We start from the raw sequence: 19345 nt of genomic DNA on the forward strand, positions 1-19345 counted from the left end.
AGATAAAAAATAAAATTAAAACTTTAACCGATGTAAAATGAGCTTGTCAAAATCAGAGCGAGAGTCTATTATATTAAATGACGCCAGAGGAATACAACATCCTTTCTATTATGTAAGTCAGAGTAAAGATGGTAAAATATACGTAAGAAAAAGAAAGGTTCCATTAGCGAATGCAGAAAGCGACAACATTAAGGTGCATGGCAAGGGTGAAGTCCACGAAGCCCATATAAAACCTTCTGTTCAAACTGAGCCACCAAAAGAACAAGAAGAAAAGAAGCCAGATGTACTTTCAATAACGAACCAAGAGCTTATTGCAAAGTTCGTGAATTTCATTGAAAAACAAACCGAGTCAAAGAATCCTGACCCGCCAGTGAAAGAAGTTGAGACAAAAGAGAATGTACAGTTCATTGAAAATGTCAAGAAACAACTTCCACCACGAATGTCAAGAAGAAGAGTGAGAATAATGAAGTAAATAGATATTTTTATCTGAAGTAAATACATGCAGAACGAACAGCTAAACGAATTTACTCCAGCAGAGCATATTCATCAGATTCGCTCATATTTCGATATCATTGATAATGCAGTTCAAATTGGTGACACTAATAGAAAATATTCTGACGCAAAGATTCCATCACAACCTGGAACTGCTAAAGATAACACATGGGTAACATTCAATCTCTCACCTCCTGGTGAAAATATGTTGGACCTTTACAATACATTCATTACGTATAAAATGGAAGGTCAATTTATTGTAGATAAAGAAATTGGTTCAGGTTCCAATAAAACAAACCCACCAGGATTTTGGATTGGTTTCGATGACGCTTTCTATGCAGTTGCTGGATATCAAATCCTTGCAAATGGTCGTATCGTATATTCTCAAGACAACGCAAGAGAAGAAGCATATATAACTTCAAACTCACAAACTACCGAACAAATAAAGAAAGTAGATGTTTTCTCAAAGACTCGACATGAAGATGTATGGAGTCATTCGGGAACATGCAGAACAGGACAAATTGTTAGTGGTCCAATTACAGCAGGAAAATCATTTGATTTTAAGCTTCGTTTAAGAATTCCTGTTAGAAGATTCCTTCCATTAGAAGCTATAAGATTTATTCCAGCTTTTGTTGGTAACATTCAGCTTAAAGTAAAGTTCAGTAGCGACGCATTACAATGCACATCTATATCTGTAAATGATATCATTGCTTTCAATCCAACTCTTAAAGTTGCATTTGCTTCAGATTCAAATCCACCGACAAATAAATTTGTTCCATGGAATGAACCATTCACTATGATAACGAAGGCAGTAGAAGCTAGTGGAACAGTTACTATTACAACTGTAACCCAGCAACTATTTCGAACAAAGATGGATTTTAATGAATGTTTCATTCATCCAAAGTCATTCTCTTTAGACCCTAACATTTATACAGAACTTGTAGAACATTATACAAACGAGGCTTTATGTTTTCCTGTTAAAGTTATGGATTGGATTCCTATGGACGGTTCATTCTCAAAGAATACAGATAGTTCAAGTGCAACATTTACAGCAGCTTATACGCCTATTAATGTTAAAAGTATTTGGGCACTATTTAGAAAGAAAGACAACTATTATGTTAATTTTGAGAACCCTAAGTTTAAATATCTTCAGCTTTCCATGGGAGCTTATGGAAATATGCCTGCAGAACCTGAAAAATCATATGGACCTGTATTTTATGAAATGGTTGCGAACGCTTGCAATACAAACAATGATATGATTGGATTTAATGAAGATGTTATGAGGTCATTGGTGGATGATGGTAGTGTGGAACATAAATGGGATAGCTATGACAACACACATTTCTTATGTGGTTTTCCAACTGAAGTGGACTTTTGCTTCCAGCAAGGTCAAACATCTACTGCTCCAATAACATACAAATTGTCTGTTAAAGGACCTATTGAACTAGCAACTGAAAACGTACCAAAGCCACTTATTGGATTTATGAGGGATTGTTGCTTTGCAATACAAGTAAGACAGTCAGGCATACCAATAATAAGACTTGACGACTATAACTTAGCAACTGACGACAGTGAGGAATAAAGGATGAACGTTTATTTTTAAAGCTTATAAATGAGTTCTTCATCAAGCTCTCGTGAACCTTCACCATCTATGAAACAAACTTTACCAAACGATTATGGAGCACCTATTGAATATTTCTTACGAGCTGCACAATGGCAAAGAGCAGTCTCACCAAGGTTAGGTGTTCCACCAGCTCCTGTCAAAAATAGCATTTGGTCAAGTCCTTATATAAAATATGGTCTCCCACTAGGTTTGCTAGCTACAGCAGGAGCAGTAATGATGTTGAAAGGAAATAAAGCAAATGTTGTAAATAATACTGAAGTAGCTGAAGTTAAACAAACTCCAACACCTTCACAAACAACACCTTCAATGACTCCTGAACCTATGGAATTACAAAATCCTGTTCAAAAGTCAACTCCAAAACCGACTCGAACATTTAAACCAGAACCTACTCCTCAAATAAATCGTAAAACTCCTGCGTTTCCTTACTGAAAAAATAACGTTATTTTTATTTAATATTAAAATTTTTATTTGATTGAAATGACAAATAAAGTCACTGAAGCAATGAAACAAAAGTTTTTGGTAGAATACATTAAATCAGGAACTATTCCAGAAGGTTTTTACATTCATACTATGAAGGATGGTAGAGTTCAGTTTAGAAAGATAAAGCAACCATTAGATAAAGAAGGAATTTTGAGAAAGATTAAACTTCATGAGGACAACATTGCTGAACTTAAGAAGAAGTTAGAAGAGTTGGAGAAAGGAAGAGAGTTATAAAGCAATGAGTTCAACAGGGTGAAAAAAGAGGTGAAAAAAGAGGTGAGATCTCACCACTTCACCTAAATCTATTTTTGTGCTATGTTTTCATACGTGTGAGGGTGGTGATATCATTAATTTTTAAGTTTATTTTTTATTTTATTTTTATATAAATGACGAAACTATTGAGATAACAAACTACAACGGTCATGAGTTCAAGAATTTGTTCTTCGTTCCTCGTGAAAATACATTCTATCAGATACGAGGGAGAAAGGGTAAAGTTAGTTTGAGCGTTTATGAAGGAATGAAGAATGGAAAGTTTATACAAGCATACGATACAAACGGTAAGCGTGTTTCATTAGCTTTGTCAAAACTTACTAACATTTATTTTGACAGTGACTTTGACTCTGACGATTGGAGCGACAGCAGCGATACTGAAGAATATGAACTATTGTGTGAAGCACAGCAATGGGAAGAGTTGCAATACTTTTGTAAGTGAGAACGTTTATTTTTTACAGTAGTGAAGTCGTTAGTGAAAACATTAGTGAATTCGTTAGTGAAAACATTAGTGAATTCGTTAGTGAAGTCGTTAGTGGCTTTATAAATATTTAAGGTTAAGTTGGTGTTGTCGTTTGTGTTGTAAAATATACGTTAACGGTTTTGTAAGGTGTCAAATTCACAAGTATTGCGTACGGAGGAACGCAGTGCCTCAGTACACAACTTAGGTATACTAACTACAATTAAAAAACATTAATTAAAAATAGAAGGTGAAAGTGTTTATTCAAAGAAGGTGCAAGATTATGATGTTTTGAGGGTGAAATAAATTTAATAATTATTTATGTGATTTAAGAGTAATACGATCATCGGTAGCTTGAAGACCTCTCTTTATAGCTCTTAATGCCGCAAACTTTTTTTGAACTTGCTTTGAATTTTTGAATGCTTTGATTAAATCTTTTGTTGTATCATACATTCTGAAATATCTGTTCATCATTTCTGGCATTGTTGGTAAATTTAACCTGTATCTTATTGCTACAATCGTTTCAAACATACTTTCATTGAAATGCAATATTGTGACTGCCATCCTAATTGGCCAAGAAGCATGCCAATTAATATTTTTATTAGCAAGCATTGCTTTGATATGGTTTATCGATTCAACTACTTGAGTTGAATGAATCTTTTTTACCATATCAAAGATTTTTACGGTATCTTCGAGGAATTTTTTAAGTGTTTTTATAGCAGTTTTATTTTTTGCATATTTCCATGGTTTAATCATCTTGCATTTTTCAGGATCTGGACAAAATTTATGATTTTCGGCATAATGTTTAGCGGAATTCAACCATAAAAACTTCTTTGTTTTAATTGACATATGTGTGTCATTGAGAAGTTGCCTAAGCCAACGCAATAAATTCTTTGAAATGCTAGATAAGATTCTGAATTCTGGCAGTTTGAGCTTTTTCTGTATATTGTTAAGAAAATGTCCAGGATCTCTGTATTCTCTGATACCTTTGAACGTATTTTTGATTGTAGAAACAATTTTGAAATCGCCATCATGCACAAAAAAATTTACACGTTTTTCATTATTCCAACGCTTCAGCATTCTTTTTAAGCCTTCAAATTCCATTTCATTTGATTTTCCGTTGAAATTACCTTTGAAATTTTTAAAAGATTTAGATATCACTTCCCAATCTACAATTTTTTTGAGTTTCTCTTCTACAAATTGTACATAGCAAAACATTGCATTTCTTCTCTGACTCCAAGAACCGTCAAACAAAAGTCCCGAACATTTTCTCATTCGAGATTTCCAATAATTAACAGATTCTCTGGCAACTTCTATGATAACACGACCAACCTTTTCTTGGACTCGATGAAATGTAGCTTCTGACGGAACTTTGATGTTATTCAGCATGAATTGAAATTCTGATTGGCAAAATGTAGCGCCGCTCAATAATACAGATAGCACAAATTCAACAGTGTTGACGACATATGGCTCTACCCTATTTTTCGCGCTTTGAACTAAGTTCTTTATACGCTTTGCAACTGCTTTTGTTCGCCGCGGCATGAAAAATGAAGAATAACTTGACGGTTTCTTGAACAAATGGTCGCACATTCAAATATTGTGATGTACGATCAGGATAAAAGAATGTTGTTGCCGTGAATTTAGAAAATAGCAAAATTTCAATTTACGCAATCGAGATATAACTTGATCGTTTGAGCGATAACCATGGCACCCATAGTATTAATGAAAGTACTCATACTTACAATTATTTTCTCCCATAGGAATATTGTTCAATATACTTCACCTATAGAGGAAATCTCGAAATAAAATCGAATTTTTTCAAAAATTACAAAAATCAATTTTTTACAAAGATGTTCGAAAAATAACATTATATACGCATCAAATCAAAGCATTATATGGAGCATTATAATTCTATATATGATTGTCCATCTTGCTGTTGTGCTATTTTTTTTAAACAATAATTTCATTGTTGAAATTAAATTTGCAATTTCAGTAAAAATTGCGACCCATCATTTTGAATATAATTGAATTAATACATTTATTGTAAGAATATTATATACCAAATATTAGACTTCCACATGAATCCTGGTATGATATTATAAGTATTGCAAAATTAGAAAAAAATATGCTCATGATATACTAAAATTCATGTTTCAAGGTTAACTTATAAATAAAATAAGTTCGAGAAATGCATCACTAAATATTTGAGCTTGTGCACTATAATGCTATATAATAGTCTTCACTGTTTTTAATATATTGACTTTGCTAGACTTGATTTTTTTCATCACCCTAATGAGTGCCCATCCTTAAAAGTTGGGGATTTTGATACAACAAATTTGTTTGTTGGGAAAACAACCAGACCTGAATCAACTGGACAATTTTCAATAACTTTCTGGGCAACTTCGTCATCAAGAGGTTCGCGCTGCAAACCCATTGACAAGTAGATTGAAGAATCAATAATCATGCTTGCATTATAATCTTTGATCAAAATTACTGCGTATTTATAATCTTTTGAAAAACGTACGTACAAATATGGAATGGATAAAACAGCACTTTGGAAATCAACATTATCTAATGCGACATTAGTAATAAAAAAGAACTTTCTTTTCCAATCTTTAATTGGAATATTTCCAATTAAATCCTTTTTCTTATGTGCAATTTTAATTGTATTTGTTTCTTTTTTAGGAGATTTATAAGCTTCTGCCTCAGGTTCAACGTTTGCTTTATGCTTTCTTGCCCACCTAACTGCAATTGCTCGTTTTTTGGTTTCTTTTTGTGCACGATGATTCCGAACATGTTCTGAGCGGCTCTCAATTTTTTTGATACGGTTCTGAATTTGTTCGTCATACATTGAAATATCAAATTTGAAAAATTCTGTTCTAAGCAATTCTTTCCACCTTGGTTCGTTATAAGCAATGACAACGACAAACATTCTAATGACAAAACCGATTGACCACGATGAAAATTTTGGAATTAATTGGGCCTTGAGTGCATTAATGCTCTCATTAAAGTTTGTATGAAGACCTTTCCTAATACATCTAAATAAGAAAGCTGTAGCATCAATTGTTTCGCAAATTTCGGAATAATTTTGACGATTTAGATACTTTTTCTTTGTGTCAAGCCATTTTTGTACCTTCTGTTCAATTGTAAGTGTATTGTCTGCAAATATGATTCTAAATTGAGATTCCAAAAAATGCAATTGATCTTTAAATTTATTAAAAGCATGTTTGATTAAATGATTAGAATCCTTTGTAATTTGAATTGAGGTTTTTGAATGATTTAATGCTGTATTGGTTTTTACATCACCATCTGATACAAAAGTATGAATTTTTGGAAAAATGTCAGAATTGATAATAGAATTAAGAGCAGTGATTTCCATCATATTGGCTTGTATATCAGGATCACTAATTACAGTTTTATATCCATCAATTTTATATTTTGTTACAATTCGAAAACCACAAATTTTATTAAGTACAATATTTGCCAAACTTGAAAAAGATGAAAAAGCATTTCTTCTTCCAGTCCAAGCACAGTCATAAGCTGCTTTCATATCATCAGTTATGTATTTTTGTATGCGATTTAAACAAAATTCTTCAAGTGAAGGACCGAGAGCAGCTTGTCTCTTATTCAATGTATCAACAGATGGTACTTTCACTCCTGCATATGTTAATATGTCGAAATATTTTTGGATTCCTATTCCGTGAATGTAGCAATTGAACAAATGCTTGTCTAATTCTTGATCTGTATACTTTTCATGGAATGTTTTTGACTTTTCTTTCTCTTTCTCGCCTTCAAAGATCTTCTTCTTCAAAAATCTCTTCTTCCTCTAATTCTTCGCCGGTTTCATAATCATCTTGTATCGGTTCGCACGTTTGTTGCCATATCATTTCGTCATTTTGCATTTTTGTGCATTCTTTACTAGAATTGAAAGTGCATTGACACATTTGCAGAGAAGAAGTACTCTCATTGTTATTAAAATTATATAATCTACTATAAATGAATTCTTCTGGAATCGCGCCATCTGGAACTGAGATTTCAGCTCTAGAAATCTCCGCAAAAGTACTTATATTTAGTGGTGATTTGAAAATACTAGATGGTCTGATAATAGTAATCATTGTTCCATCTTTACAACCAAGCTTTTCACTGTGAATAGTGTTACCATCATTCAAAGAAAAATGTTTTTGTTCTTTTTCAATATTTGAAAAGGGCTTAGAAAAAAAAGTAACTAAATATGTTTTAAATACTCCAAATATTTATATATGTATAAAAAAATATAAGATATTCAATAAAAACGTGAAGTAGTATATGTTGAAGGGTTGTGTGACTTTTTTTGTAAACGTAAGAATTCATACAATATTGAACGATTTTGTATCATTTTTTTTAACATATGAAGTAAAAAATGTATGATTCTTACGGTTTTTATTCTTACGTTTTTGAATAAATCAAGATTTAAAAAATTGACTTCTTACGTAAAATTAAAACTAAGTTAAATTTATTTTTTTTTTATTTTTTATTTTATAATAAATGAGTATAACAACTAATTCATTGAAATCTTTAAAGTTCACTAATTCAGAATTAGAAAATATTTTAGAAAATTTTGGAGACGGTTCTTATCCAACATATATGCAGAATGTGAAAGAGTTTTCCAGATTGTTGAATGAATTTAAATATAACGGACCAATTACTAAAAAGGCTATAATGAGATATTTATATCCCAAAAAAGTTGAAAAACAGGAGAATATTCCTCTTTATGGTCCAGAGGACCTGGGCTCAGAGAGCCTTGAAACACCTCCTGAATATTTTGAAGAAAAAATTAAACAAGATGAATATTATAACGATGAGATTGAGAAATTGGAACAATTAAGAAATGAAATAGATGAAAAATTAAGGAATTGAGAAATGCTGAGAATGAAGTAGAGGGTTTAATGAATATCCCAGCTTCAGAATCAGAAGTTCAAAAATCACATGAGGAAAGATATAAAAATTACTTTTTGGAATCTACTAAAAATTTATTAGATGGTGATATTGACGAAACACTTTCAGAAGAAGGCACAAAATTTATTCATAAACATAAGTTCAATTTATTGACAATGGAGATTATCCATGTATATTACTTTCACCTCCTCTTGATTCTGAAAAATTCAAAAAAGCACTGAAAAATGTAACATATGCAACTAATACGATTAAGAAAGAAGATCATGATATTTACACAAATTATTATTTAAATAAATGTACAGGTGTTGATAAAGTTTTTGATTTGTTAGATAAAATATCAAAAGAAACAATTGGTACATATAAAATTTTATGCGATTGTGGTTTCATTATTGAAGATACCAATAATGTTTCATATGAAAGAACAGCACCGAAGGAAGACGAAGTGGAAAGGTCTATACCATTCGTTATTAAGAATATAAAAGATATGAAAACTTATAAACATTATATTTATTCATTTATTTCAGAAAAAATGGAAGCAACCCATAAAACATCATCTCATCATTTTATAGCTATTCATACATTCCTTTTCAAAGTTGTGAAATTAAATAAGACAGGAATTAGATTTAATGTATCAGGGTACGCATTCTTGAGTAAATTAAAATGTATTCGTCACGTCGCAGATGATAAAAATTTATGTGTTCTTAATTCATTTTATGGGCTTTAAAAAATAAACTTTATTTTTATTTATTTTTTTTTAATTTTTATTCTTACATAAATGAATAAAAATGGAACAGCTAAAATGAATGATAATCAAATAAGAGCCGAAGGTAGAAGGTTATTTAAACGCTTCTATAACATTCCTGATGGTGTTAATCCTAAAACTCGTAGAAGTTATTTAAATGAAGCCATAGATGCATATGAAGGATTTGACATTTCATCAGAAAGTGAGAGGTTAGCAAGAATGTTAAACGTTAATATTGATTTTTATTATTGTGACCCTCAACCAGAAGACGTAGACATTAACAAGGTAGACTTTCCATTAGTGGAATCAATAATGATAGATCCAGAATTTGAAACAGTAAATATTTTATTAACACAGAGTCCATGTGGAAAACTTCACGCTGACAGAATTACAGACGTTGAAGCACTCACAGGATATAAAGTTTCCCTTTTGCAAAGAAGAAGTATATTCTATCCGTGATGATCCAGAAAGGAAAAACCAAAGAAGATTTTTAAAACATTATGAGAAATGTAAAGAAAATAATGGAAGATTAATTCAAGACGTTCAATTGCAAAACACACAACAACCATATGCACCACATATCACGAAACAGAAGATATATCAATGGCTATTAGCACATAATTTGCAGGAATATTATAAACCAACAAGATATTATATTACTTTTGACTTCGAAACATTAGAGACTAAAGAAGAACTTCAACTTTCTGAATGTGCAACTTTGAACGCTTACTTAAAACCATTTATGGTATCATCAACTGTCAAAATAAAGCCGCAAAGCGGTGAGGTCGTAGACCGTGATAAAACATTTACGAGGAATTTTTGCTTAACATCAAGTGATTCGTTCATCTCTGATTGGATTGAATTTTTATTTTCAACCTGTTCATTAGTTGCTAAATCAAATATTGAACAATATGAAGAATTAATGAATACATTAAATGAGAAACAAAAGGAAGCAATGAAAGAGCTTTTAGATGAAGAATTTAATAAAGTGAATATCATTGGTTTTAATTCGGGAAAGTTTGATTTAAATTTAATTCTTCGTGATTTAAATACTGCAAAATGGAAGATAAAATCACTGCTGGGTTCATCTTCACAATTTAAGCAAATCATTGTAAAGAAAACAAACTGTCCATATGAATTAAGATTTATTGACATCAGAAATTATATAGCGGGTGGAACATTAGACCAATTCACTCAAGATTTCGGAAACAATAAATCACGTGTTAAATCCTTTTTCCCTTATCAATTCATCACATGGGAAAATTACAAAGAAGAATTATATAAAGAGGAACCATTCACGAAAGATTCATTTTATTCAGCATTAACCCAAGAAACTATATCAGATAGTGATTATCAAATATATCTCAATGATGCTAAAAATTTTAAGAATAGATTAGAATATTTTATTCATTATTGCAATAAAGACGTTGAAATTATGATTGACCCAATTGATAAAATTATCGAAGAAACATTTGTTTATAAAATTGACATGCTTCATAATCTTTCTTTATCATCGAATGCTTCAATGATTCGTTACGCGTTAGCATATAAGAACTTCAATCCTAACGAAACATATCCAGAAGAAGAAAATGTGGAATCAAGTTTTGAATTAACAAAAAAGTATTGGAAATATAAAATTGGATCATATAAGAAACAAGATGAAAAAGCAGAAAGGGATACTAAAAACAATGTTTCAATGGATGACTATCAATACTATCACGATTTAATCCTTTCATCTAAATGCAAAATGTGTGGTAAAGCGTTTACATATGCTAATAAACCAACATTGGATAGAATCGATAATGAAAAACCACATACCAAAGAAAATTGTCAGTTAATGTGTTGTTATTGCAATGTCGTAAAATCAAATAAAGATGAAGATGTTCAACGTTTAAGAATCAATTTAAGAAATTATGCATTAAAAAATAATTTACCAATGACTTTAGATTCAGTTGAAGCTTATCACATTCTCCGTAATGGAATTACTGGTGGTCTATCAAATGTTCAACATCGTGTTAATCTTAAAGGAATCACGCACATTAATAAACTTTCATATAATCCAGAAACTAAAACTGTATCAAATGAGGACACCACCTACATTATGACTCATTTCGTTGGAGTCGACTTTAATTCATTATATCCTTCATCATTTTCATCTAATCCTCATGATTTCATTCAATATACTGACCATAAAATGTATATGCCGGGAAGATTGAATGGTGTTATCATTTGTGATACAGCAACAAAGAAAGCAAAAGCACTGGGAATTATTAAGAAGAAAAATACTTTATTCGTGGCTGAAGTAAAGGGTCACATTGATGAAAAATACATTAATGATTACATAAACTTTTTACCGATAATAAGAAACTTAGATATTATCACAGATGAAAAAACAATTGGCAGTTTTATGTATAATTACATGAAATCAAACAATCTACCAGTTGACCAGAAACAGAGAAAATTAACTCAGTTAGCATCAACACACAACCAATATCAACCATTTTCTTCTTATTATCTATGGTATCTAATAGACAGATTTCATTTTATCATTGATGACATTCAATCAATTTTAACATTTACTAAAAACACTTGTTTTAATGAATTTGCGAATGAATTTATGAACGAAAGACAAAAGGCTGAATTAGAAGGAAATAAAGGAAAAAGTTTATTTTGCAAGATTTCACTTAATGGATCATATGGTTACGATGCAATGAATACACAAAATTACGCAAAGACTAAAATAATGAATGCACAGAAGGCACGCGTTGCATGTATGTCAAATAAGTTTAAAAACATAAGAGAAATAGGTGAAGATACATATCAAGTGATGCTTAAAGATAGATTTTATAGATGTGAAACATGTTTACAAGAGGCATTCTTCACTTTAGATAATAACGCAAATACTGGTATTTGGTTTTCATTTATGATTTTATGTATAAATGCTTGAATGTTAATCGTTTTCATTTCATTGAAGGTGATACTGATTCATCTTATTGGGCAATCGCTGGCGACCCAAATCTTCCTAACACTCAAGCATTTCAAGCAATTGTTACTGATATAACATTTTTATGATAAAAACATTTTAAATTCGCACCATTTGATTTCTTCTGTTTTGATGAGAAATTTAAACCTAAATTAAAGAATAAAGCTGAAGAAAAAGCACATGAGAAGAAGTTATTGGGTTTAGCAATTGAGAAACAAGGTGATAACATGGTTGCTTTATGTCCTAAGTGTTATACATCATTCAATGGTTCAATTGATGGAAGTGATTTTAAAAAGATTGCGCAAAAAATGAAAGGAGTTAGTTTACGACAAAATAAACAATTAACACCTAAAAATTATTTGGATATAATAAATGATAAAGTGATATTTGATGGTCAGAATATTAATTTACAACTTAAAAACGGGGTAATGACTCGCTTAACAATTGGTAAGACTGCGTTAACAGGAGCACACACTAAGGCTGTATGTTGTGAAAATGGATGTTGTATGCCATTTATTTAATGAAATGCCACAGAAGAGACAAAAGGAACCGTTAATGATGGCTTTGATTCTTGATCAAAGAGGCGGGCACCCTTAAAACATTGATTTTATTTTTATATAAATGAATAACGTACATTTAAAAAATTTAATTGATGATTTAATATTTAATCAAAATTTTCTTGATTATTATGATTTAAAAGCATATCTCCAAAAATATGATAACAATATAACGGGTGATGATATGGAATATTATTATCCATATTATAAAAATGAAATTTTGAAATATCATAATAAAATAATTTCTGAATTAAAGACAAAATTAAAAATAATGAATATTCAAAGGGAAAAATAAATCACAGCTTAAACAGTTGAAAGATTTCAAAAATAAAGTATTAACAGAAGAAGATATTGATGAATTATATAAATTATATAATCCTGAGCCACAAAAACCAAAGGAACAAAAACAAATGGTACAAAACGCCCAGGTCCTTCAGACCATAAATGAAGCACAAGCTTTAATTTATGATTCATTAGTTAAACCATATTCAGCCCGACTTTTAAATGAAGATCAACTTTTGGAATTCATCCTTCAACATAAACTCGAAGCAGGAAAGTATATCAAACCTTTATATACAGCATATTTAAAACAAATGAATAGAATACATCCAGAATTAATGAAGGAAGGAAATGAAATCCAAAATCAAAGCAGATAAAATTAAACCACTTGCAACACCAAAACCTCCAACGACAGTACCTCCTCCTCCTTCAGTTAATCCTTCATCATTCACTTTATTATATCCATTTCAAACATTAAAGAAGCAAAAAGATTTTAAAAAGGATTTCAAGATATTAAATAAACCAATTGACCCAAAAATTCAACCGTTAAAGGAAAAATTTAGTCGCCCTTCATTTGCATCATATCCATATTCATACGAAATCGATCATCTGGAATATTCAAAAGGAAAAGTTACTTATTTATTTGCCATTAACATTAACACTAGATATAGGGTGTCCAAAGGTGCGTTTAGCACAGCGCTCTATATGAGACTATTAAAGGAGATATATGCTGATTATAATATATAATAAAAAATATGAATATATGTATATGATGAGTATGTTGTATTTTGGCGCCATGCCGGGATATAAATGAATTTTGAGACAAGAGGCGGTTTCGCGGGAAATTTTGGCGGGATTTTTTTCATTTTTTTAATGAATCATAAAGAAAACATCCTCGCTCTTGCAAAAAAATGCAAAGACTGTAAAAAAATCTACGAGACATTGGTAAAATGCTTCGGTATGGATGCTCCTAGCTATTCCACTGTAACGTATCATGTTAGGATGTATCACTTCATGAACAAAAAAGGCGCCCATCATAAAAATTGACAAAAAATCGCCGGATCAAAGAAAAATCAAAGCAATTCTTCAAGCGCTAGATGAAGACCCAAGAGCATCACTCAGAAGGATAGAGGAGATGACAAAGATACCACGTACAACAGTCAGTTATTATCTGCACAATTATTTGAACTACAAACTAGCGTATACACGTTGGGTTCCGCACAACCTTAATTCAGTTCAAAAAAAATCTAGAGTCCAATCTTCGAAAGAGCTCCTCTCTATATTGGGTGCGTATCAATCCAAGAAGTTTCGCTTTTTAGTAACAGGGGACGAGTCTTGGTTTCAATATGCAACAGAAGCCAAAATCATGTGGATCCCGAAGGATGAAAATCCGCAAACATTCCCGAAGAAAAAAATTGACACACCAATGATGATGTTGTCGGTTTTTTGGGGGCGTGAATGGCATCATCGCAATTGATATTCTTCAAAAAACTAATACGATGAATACTCAGTATCTAATTGACAATGTTCTTACTCAAATTATCAATTCTGATGAGTTTGAGAAATCCAAACAACAAAAACAAAAGTTTGCAATTCATTTTGATAATTCAAGAGTTCACAAAAGTCATAAGGTAATGAATTACTTGGTGGAAAACAATGTCAAAGTTGTTCCAAACCCAATTTATTCACCTGATATTGCACCCTCTGACTTTTATTTATTCGGCACGCTAAAAAAGAGAGCTGAAGGACGCGAATTCGCGAGTCCAGATGATCTTGAAAATTTTGTAAGAGAGCAATTTGAGCAATTTTCTCATGATGATTTAAAGCGTGTCTTTCAAGCCTGGATCGATCGCTGCGAACGCGTGATTGAATCCAATGGTGATTATATTTAAATAAACTTTATATATATGTAACTTGTTTATTTCTATTCGCAGTATTCAGGTTTGTGCTAAACACACCTTTGGACACCCTATATTTATATTGCATTCCAGTGAAAGGGAAAACAGAACAGGAAACAAGAAGAGCTATTCAATACTTACTAGATCATGAAAGAGTAGATAATATCAGGGGTGATGGTGATAAAGGATTTCAGGCAATTATGATTCATTATTTCCCACAAATTAATTTTTACTTCTCATCTTCTCCATATACGTTTCATAATAAAATAGTTGATGCGGTAATGAGAACTCCTAGAGATGCGTTAGGGGTTAACGGTCAGATATACTGGGATGGAAATCATGACTCCATCATACAACAGTTAGTATATTATTACAATAATACATGGCATAGAACTATAAACATGAAACCAGTGGAAATGAAAAATGATATTTCAAAAGAATGGGAATATATTAGAAAACAAATGGAAAGGTTAAATGATGTTAAACGTGAACAAATTAATTCGGGGCTCATGAATTTTAAACAAGGGGATAAAGTTTTGATTCATCTCGATTATGGAAAAACTGATAAATCAATGACAAAAAGAAGACGAAGATTTGACACAATAGCTGAATTTGTTAGATATATTAACGGCAATGCATTAGTTGAAGTTGACAATAAATTAATAGAAATTCCGATTTATTTTATTACTCTATTATATTTAAATAATATTTAATTTTTTTTATTTCGTAAGAAATGAGTGACAACAAAGCAGTCAAGAGTCCAGACGATGAATATAAAAAGAAACTAAATAGAATTAAATCAAAAATATGCTATTACAAAAAGAAGCCGCAATGTGGTGGGGTTGAAAACGATAAAGAAATAATCGAAAAATTAGAAACTTACCGTTCAATCCTTAAACTGAGTGAAGCAAAAATAAAAGAATTTAATAGAATAAATAAATTGATTGGAAGAGATGAATTTAATAAAGATGAATTTTTAAACTCAATCCAAATTTAATTTTTATTCCTCTTTGACAACATCTCTCTTTCCATCATTACTGCATAACCGCATTTTCTCAGTTTTAGTGGTTTGTTATTTTTAGCAAGTTCTCGCATCATTTTTATCGTTTCCTCCCTTGTTATGATTCGTGGTAAATTTTGAGCTTGTGGGGTATCCATTTATGATAAAAATAAAAATTTAAATTATGCCGTTCTAAAGTTTGAGACAACATGACATTTAGACAACAGTCCCGGAAATGATTTGTCATGACTTCATCGTAATGAGTGTAAATGACCCAAAAATAATGTTTTCATTAATGGATTCAGGTTATTCAATAATGAATTATTTTTGAAGAACTGAAGGTGTCACTACGTCACCATGTGTCACTCGGTTATTTAACTTCTCTGAAAAAATGAGACAACATGACATTTAGACAACACAGGAGGATTAATGAGGAAGGCACTTATGAATTATTTTTGAAGAACTGAAGGTGTCACTACGTCACCATGTGTCACTCGGTTATTTAACTTCTCTGAAAAAATGAGACAACATGACATTTAGACAACACAGGAGGATTAATGAGGAAGGCACTTATGAATTATTTTTGAAGAACTGAAGGTGTCACTACGTCACCATGTGTCACTCGGTTATTTAACTTCTCTGAAAAATGAGACAACATGACATTTTGACAACACAGGAGGATTAATGAGGAAGGCAAAAATAAATTCCAATCATACTTTATAAAGCTTCATTTACAGGTATTTCATCGTCAGTAAATGAATCCTCATTATCGTTTGGTTCAACCTGTTTATATAATCCTTTCATTTCTTCTTTCAAAACATAACACCATGTTTGTTTACCATCTATTCTTACCTGTTTCTTATCACATTTATCCCTAATGCTCATTTGGAAATTCTTGTCTTTCATGTCTGATGGTTTGCAGAATAGAGCTTTTTTACATGTCATACCTGCACTCAATTCATCATAATGTGTATTTATCCATACATCTAAAGGATTTGTTGATAACTCGATTAAATCTTGTTTGGCTTCAGTCATCGGAATGATTCGTACATTAAACGATGAAAGGTCATATTGCATAAAATATGTTAAAAGGTTATCATAAAATTCCTTTGCATGAATCCATTAAATTCTTGAAGTAATCAAATTGACCCTTGAATTTACCATTAACCCTTAAAACTACGTATCTTCTGTCTCCAACTTCAATTTTGACAGGGTAGACGTTGTTAGTTACGAAAATGAAGTTTGCAACGTTCTGAGCAGTTCTTCTGGGTTGATTCTTTTCATTAATTCTAATCTCATTATCCGTTATAATTGATTTCAAAGCGTTGAAGTTTGCAAGTCTGTCTTCACCTACATTCTTGAGTTCATTAAGTACAAGAAACATTTTATTTTCAACTACTGAGTTGAAATTATCCGTTAGCTCACTTATTTCAGTAATGTTTTTACATGAATAACCAGGGAGAAGTTCAGAAATAATATCTGTAAATCTGTTTTTACCTGTTCCCTGAAGTTCTTTCAAAATAATTGCTGTTTCATTCTTGATTCCAGGATGTTGAATCATTGATGCAATCCAGCCCAGAAGGTATTTATACACTTCATCGTTATTATCACAAATGGCTTCTTTAATGAAATCCATAAACATCTCAATTTTTGAGTAATCAGGCTTTTCGAGAATGTTGTATTTATAACCCTGAAACGTTGAGAAAACATCTGGAGAATCAGATTTAAAGCAAACACCCTTAACGGTTAATGAGGATAATTGATTTAGTAGTACATCCCATGCTGTTATTGTTTTACCTTCTTCTTTAAATAATTTAATCATTTTGAGTGACTCTTTCATGTTTGATTGAAGAACGAATGATATTTGATTCATTTTGTCGTGTATGTTGTAATCTTTCTGAATGAAATATTTGTTTCCACAATCTACAAAACGGATTACACGTGATAAATCCTCATTACTTCAGAACTGTTTTTATACTGATGATTTTCAGCCTTGCGTCTAATATCTGTTATCAAAAACGAGTCATCAAGTTTGATATCAAATGTTATTTTTGGCTTACGTAATAAAGGTAAAACATATTCATCATAATATTCCTTTTGATAAAGTTTTAGAATCTTCACCAAAACAAATGGAGAAGTCATTAAATGTGCATATCTACTACGTGCTTTTTCAAAATTACTTTTTGCATTTTCTGTTAAATTGCAGAAGTTATAAACGTTATCGTATGCTTCATTAATTAAATGATCCGGTAACGAATTAATAGCTTGAAACAGTGTGAATAATGTTATTTCTTTTTCTAAATTCATGTTTCCACCGTCATTATGTACTTCAAAATCACAGATGCCATCAACTATGCTCTGGGCAAGTTTATCGTCAATGTTTACATCTTTGTTTTCATTCATTATACTCTTTATTTCTTCATTCTTCTGTTCAACTCTTACCTTAATATTCAAATCATTTAATATATCGTTTACTGTTCTGTTAATGTTGAATCATAACTTCCACGAATGAATGAGTATGTATTGATTGGTTCTGTTGCATTCTTGCGAACTCTTGAATTCAGCCATAACCACTAATGAACGCTTTGAATCATCATAGAAGTCATTATGTCAATATCATAATCATTGCAGAATAACATTTAATCATTCTGTTCGAGTGAATAGAAGAAATTAGTGTTGCAATAAATGTGAAGACCTCCTGATGCGGTTTTAACGATAACATCTTTATCCGAAAGTTTTGATAAAATTCTTTTCTAACTGTTTCTTTAAGTTCATCATTGTATGATTTATTGATATCAACATCTATAATCGTTAAATTTGAATTTTATTTACTAATAAAGCCATACCAGTTTTCCTTCCTCTTCCTCCATCGTGTTTGAGGTAGTTATGTAAATCAATCTTGTTTTCACCAATTCTTTCGTTGAGGGTTTTAGTTTCTGCCACAACTAATTCCTCAGCTAATGAATCAATAACTTTTTCATCAGAAACGATATAGTTGCTGTTGTTTGTTGCTGTCATTTATATAGGAATAAAAAAATAAAAATAATTTTAAAACTAACTTTATTTTTGGGCTGATCAAATTTTCGTAAATGTTGTCAAAATGTCATGTTGTCTCATTTTTTCAGAGAAGTTAAATAACCGAGTGACACATGGTGACGTAGTGACACCTTCAGTTCTTCAAAAATAAGTCATAACTACCTTCCTCCTGTGTTGTCAAAATATCATGAGTTAAATTACCTGGTGACATGGTGACACCTTCAGTTCTTCAAAAATAAGTCATAACTACATTCCTCCTGTGATGTTGTCAAAATGTCATGTTGTCTCATTTTTTCAGAGAAGTTAAATAACCGAGTGACACATGGTGACGTAGTGACACCTTCAGTTCTTCAAAAATAAGTCATAACTACCTTCCTCCTGTGTTGTCAAAATATCATGAGTTAAATTACCTGGTGACATGGTGACACCTTCAGTTCTTCAAAATAAGTCATAACTACATTCCTCCTGTGATGTTGTCAAAATGTCATGTTGTCTCATTTTTTCAGAGAAGTTAAATAACCGAGTGACACATGGTGACGTAGTGACACCTTCAGTTCTTCAAAAATAAGTCATAACTACCTTCCTCCTG

The 19345-nt window shown here is 31.3% G+C and overlaps 7 protein-coding genes and 5 pseudogenes across 12 annotated transcripts, besides 8 other annotated features; 9 read left to right on the forward strand and 3 right to left on the reverse strand.

Moving 5' to 3' along the window:
- Positions 1 to 3546: part of a mobile genetic element that runs on past the window's edge.
- TVAGG3_0243170 (uncharacterized protein) lies at positions 38 to 460 on the forward strand (the record flags this gene model as incomplete). The annotated part of the gene is made up of 1 exon (XM_051227765.1): positions 38 to 460. A coding segment is annotated over one exon (423 nt), but the record flags the coding sequence as incomplete, so codon positions are not given.
- TVAGG3_0243180 (uncharacterized protein) lies at positions 1289 to 2063 on the forward strand (the record flags this gene model as incomplete). The annotated part of the gene is made up of 1 exon (XM_051227766.1): positions 1289 to 2063. A coding segment is annotated over one exon (775 nt), but the record flags the coding sequence as incomplete, so codon positions are not given.
- On the forward strand, positions 2105 to 2545 carry TVAGG3_0243190 (uncharacterized protein; the record flags this gene model as incomplete). The annotated part of the gene is made up of 1 exon (XM_001317155.1): positions 2105 to 2545. One exon carries the CDS (start codon positions 2105 to 2107, stop codon positions 2543 to 2545), a length of 441 nt encoding a protein of 146 aa, XP_001317190.1.
- Positions 2594 to 2830, forward strand: TVAGG3_0243200 (uncharacterized protein; the record flags this gene model as incomplete). Its single annotated transcript, XM_001317156.1, has 1 exon — positions 2594 to 2830. The coding sequence occupies one exon, from the start codon at positions 2594 to 2596 to the stop codon at positions 2828 to 2830; it is 237 nt and encodes a 78-aa protein (XP_001317191.1).
- Positions 2831 to 3545: a terminal%2Cinverted (terminal inverted repeat of Maverick-1A transposon ID:TVAGG3_0243020).
- Positions 3546 to 5632: a mobile genetic element.
- TVAGG3_0243220 (zebrafish ch211-108c17.2-related family) lies at positions 3642 to 4601 on the reverse strand (the record flags this gene model as incomplete). Its single annotated transcript, XM_001317157.2, has 1 exon — positions 3642 to 4601. The coding sequence occupies one exon, from the start codon at positions 4599 to 4601 to the stop codon at positions 3642 to 3644; it is 960 nt and encodes a 319-aa protein (XP_001317192.2).
- A 995-nt stretch (positions 5633 to 6627) lies between the features above and the next one.
- On the reverse strand, positions 6628 to 7491 carry TVAGG3_0243230 (annotated as a pseudogene). The gene has a single exon. A coding segment is annotated over exon 1 (864 nt).
- A 760-nt stretch (positions 7492 to 8251) lies between these two features.
- Positions 8252 to 8985, forward strand: TVAGG3_0243240 (annotated as a pseudogene). The gene has a single exon. A coding segment is annotated over exon 1 (734 nt).
- A 51-nt stretch (positions 8986 to 9036) lies between these two features.
- Positions 9037 to 9991, forward strand: TVAGG3_0243260 (annotated as a pseudogene). The gene has a single exon. A coding segment is annotated over exon 1 (955 nt).
- Positions 9037 to 11950: a mobile genetic element.
- Positions 11951 to 12607: 657 nt separating this feature from the next.
- Positions 12608 to 13241, forward strand: TVAGG3_0243270 (annotated as a pseudogene). The gene has a single exon. A coding segment is annotated over exon 1 (634 nt).
- A 249-nt stretch (positions 13242 to 13490) lies between these two features.
- Positions 13491 to 13518: a terminal%2Cinverted (terminal inverted repeat of Mariner transposon ID:TVAGG3_0243280).
- Positions 13491 to 14794: a mobile genetic element.
- On the forward strand, positions 13586 to 14714 carry TVAGG3_0243290 (annotated as a pseudogene). Its single transcript has one exon. A coding segment is annotated over exon 1 (1129 nt).
- Positions 14767 to 14794: a terminal%2Cinverted (terminal inverted repeat of Mariner transposon ID:TVAGG3_0243280).
- Positions 14795 to 15453: 659 nt separating this feature from the next.
- Positions 15454 to 15717, forward strand: TVAGG3_0243300 (uncharacterized protein; the record flags this gene model as incomplete). Its single annotated transcript, XM_051227767.1, has 1 exon — positions 15454 to 15717. The coding sequence occupies one exon, from the start codon at positions 15454 to 15456 to the stop codon at positions 15715 to 15717; it is 264 nt and encodes an 87-aa protein (XP_051112753.1).
- Positions 15718 to 15976: 259 nt separating this feature from the next.
- Positions 15977 to 19345: part of a mobile genetic element that runs on past the window's edge.
- On the reverse strand, positions 16438 to 16665 carry TVAGG3_0243320 (uncharacterized protein; the record flags this gene model as incomplete). Its single annotated transcript, XM_051227768.1, has 1 exon — positions 16438 to 16665. One exon carries the CDS (start codon positions 16663 to 16665, stop codon positions 16438 to 16440), a length of 228 nt encoding a protein of 75 aa, XP_051112754.1.

The sequence above is a fragment of the Trichomonas vaginalis genome, chromosome IV (genome assembly GCF_026262505.1).
Source record: "Trichomonas vaginalis G3 chromosome IV, whole genome shotgun sequence".
In the NCBI taxonomy this organism is placed as follows: Eukaryota; Parabasalia; order Trichomonadida; family Trichomonadidae; genus Trichomonas; species Trichomonas vaginalis.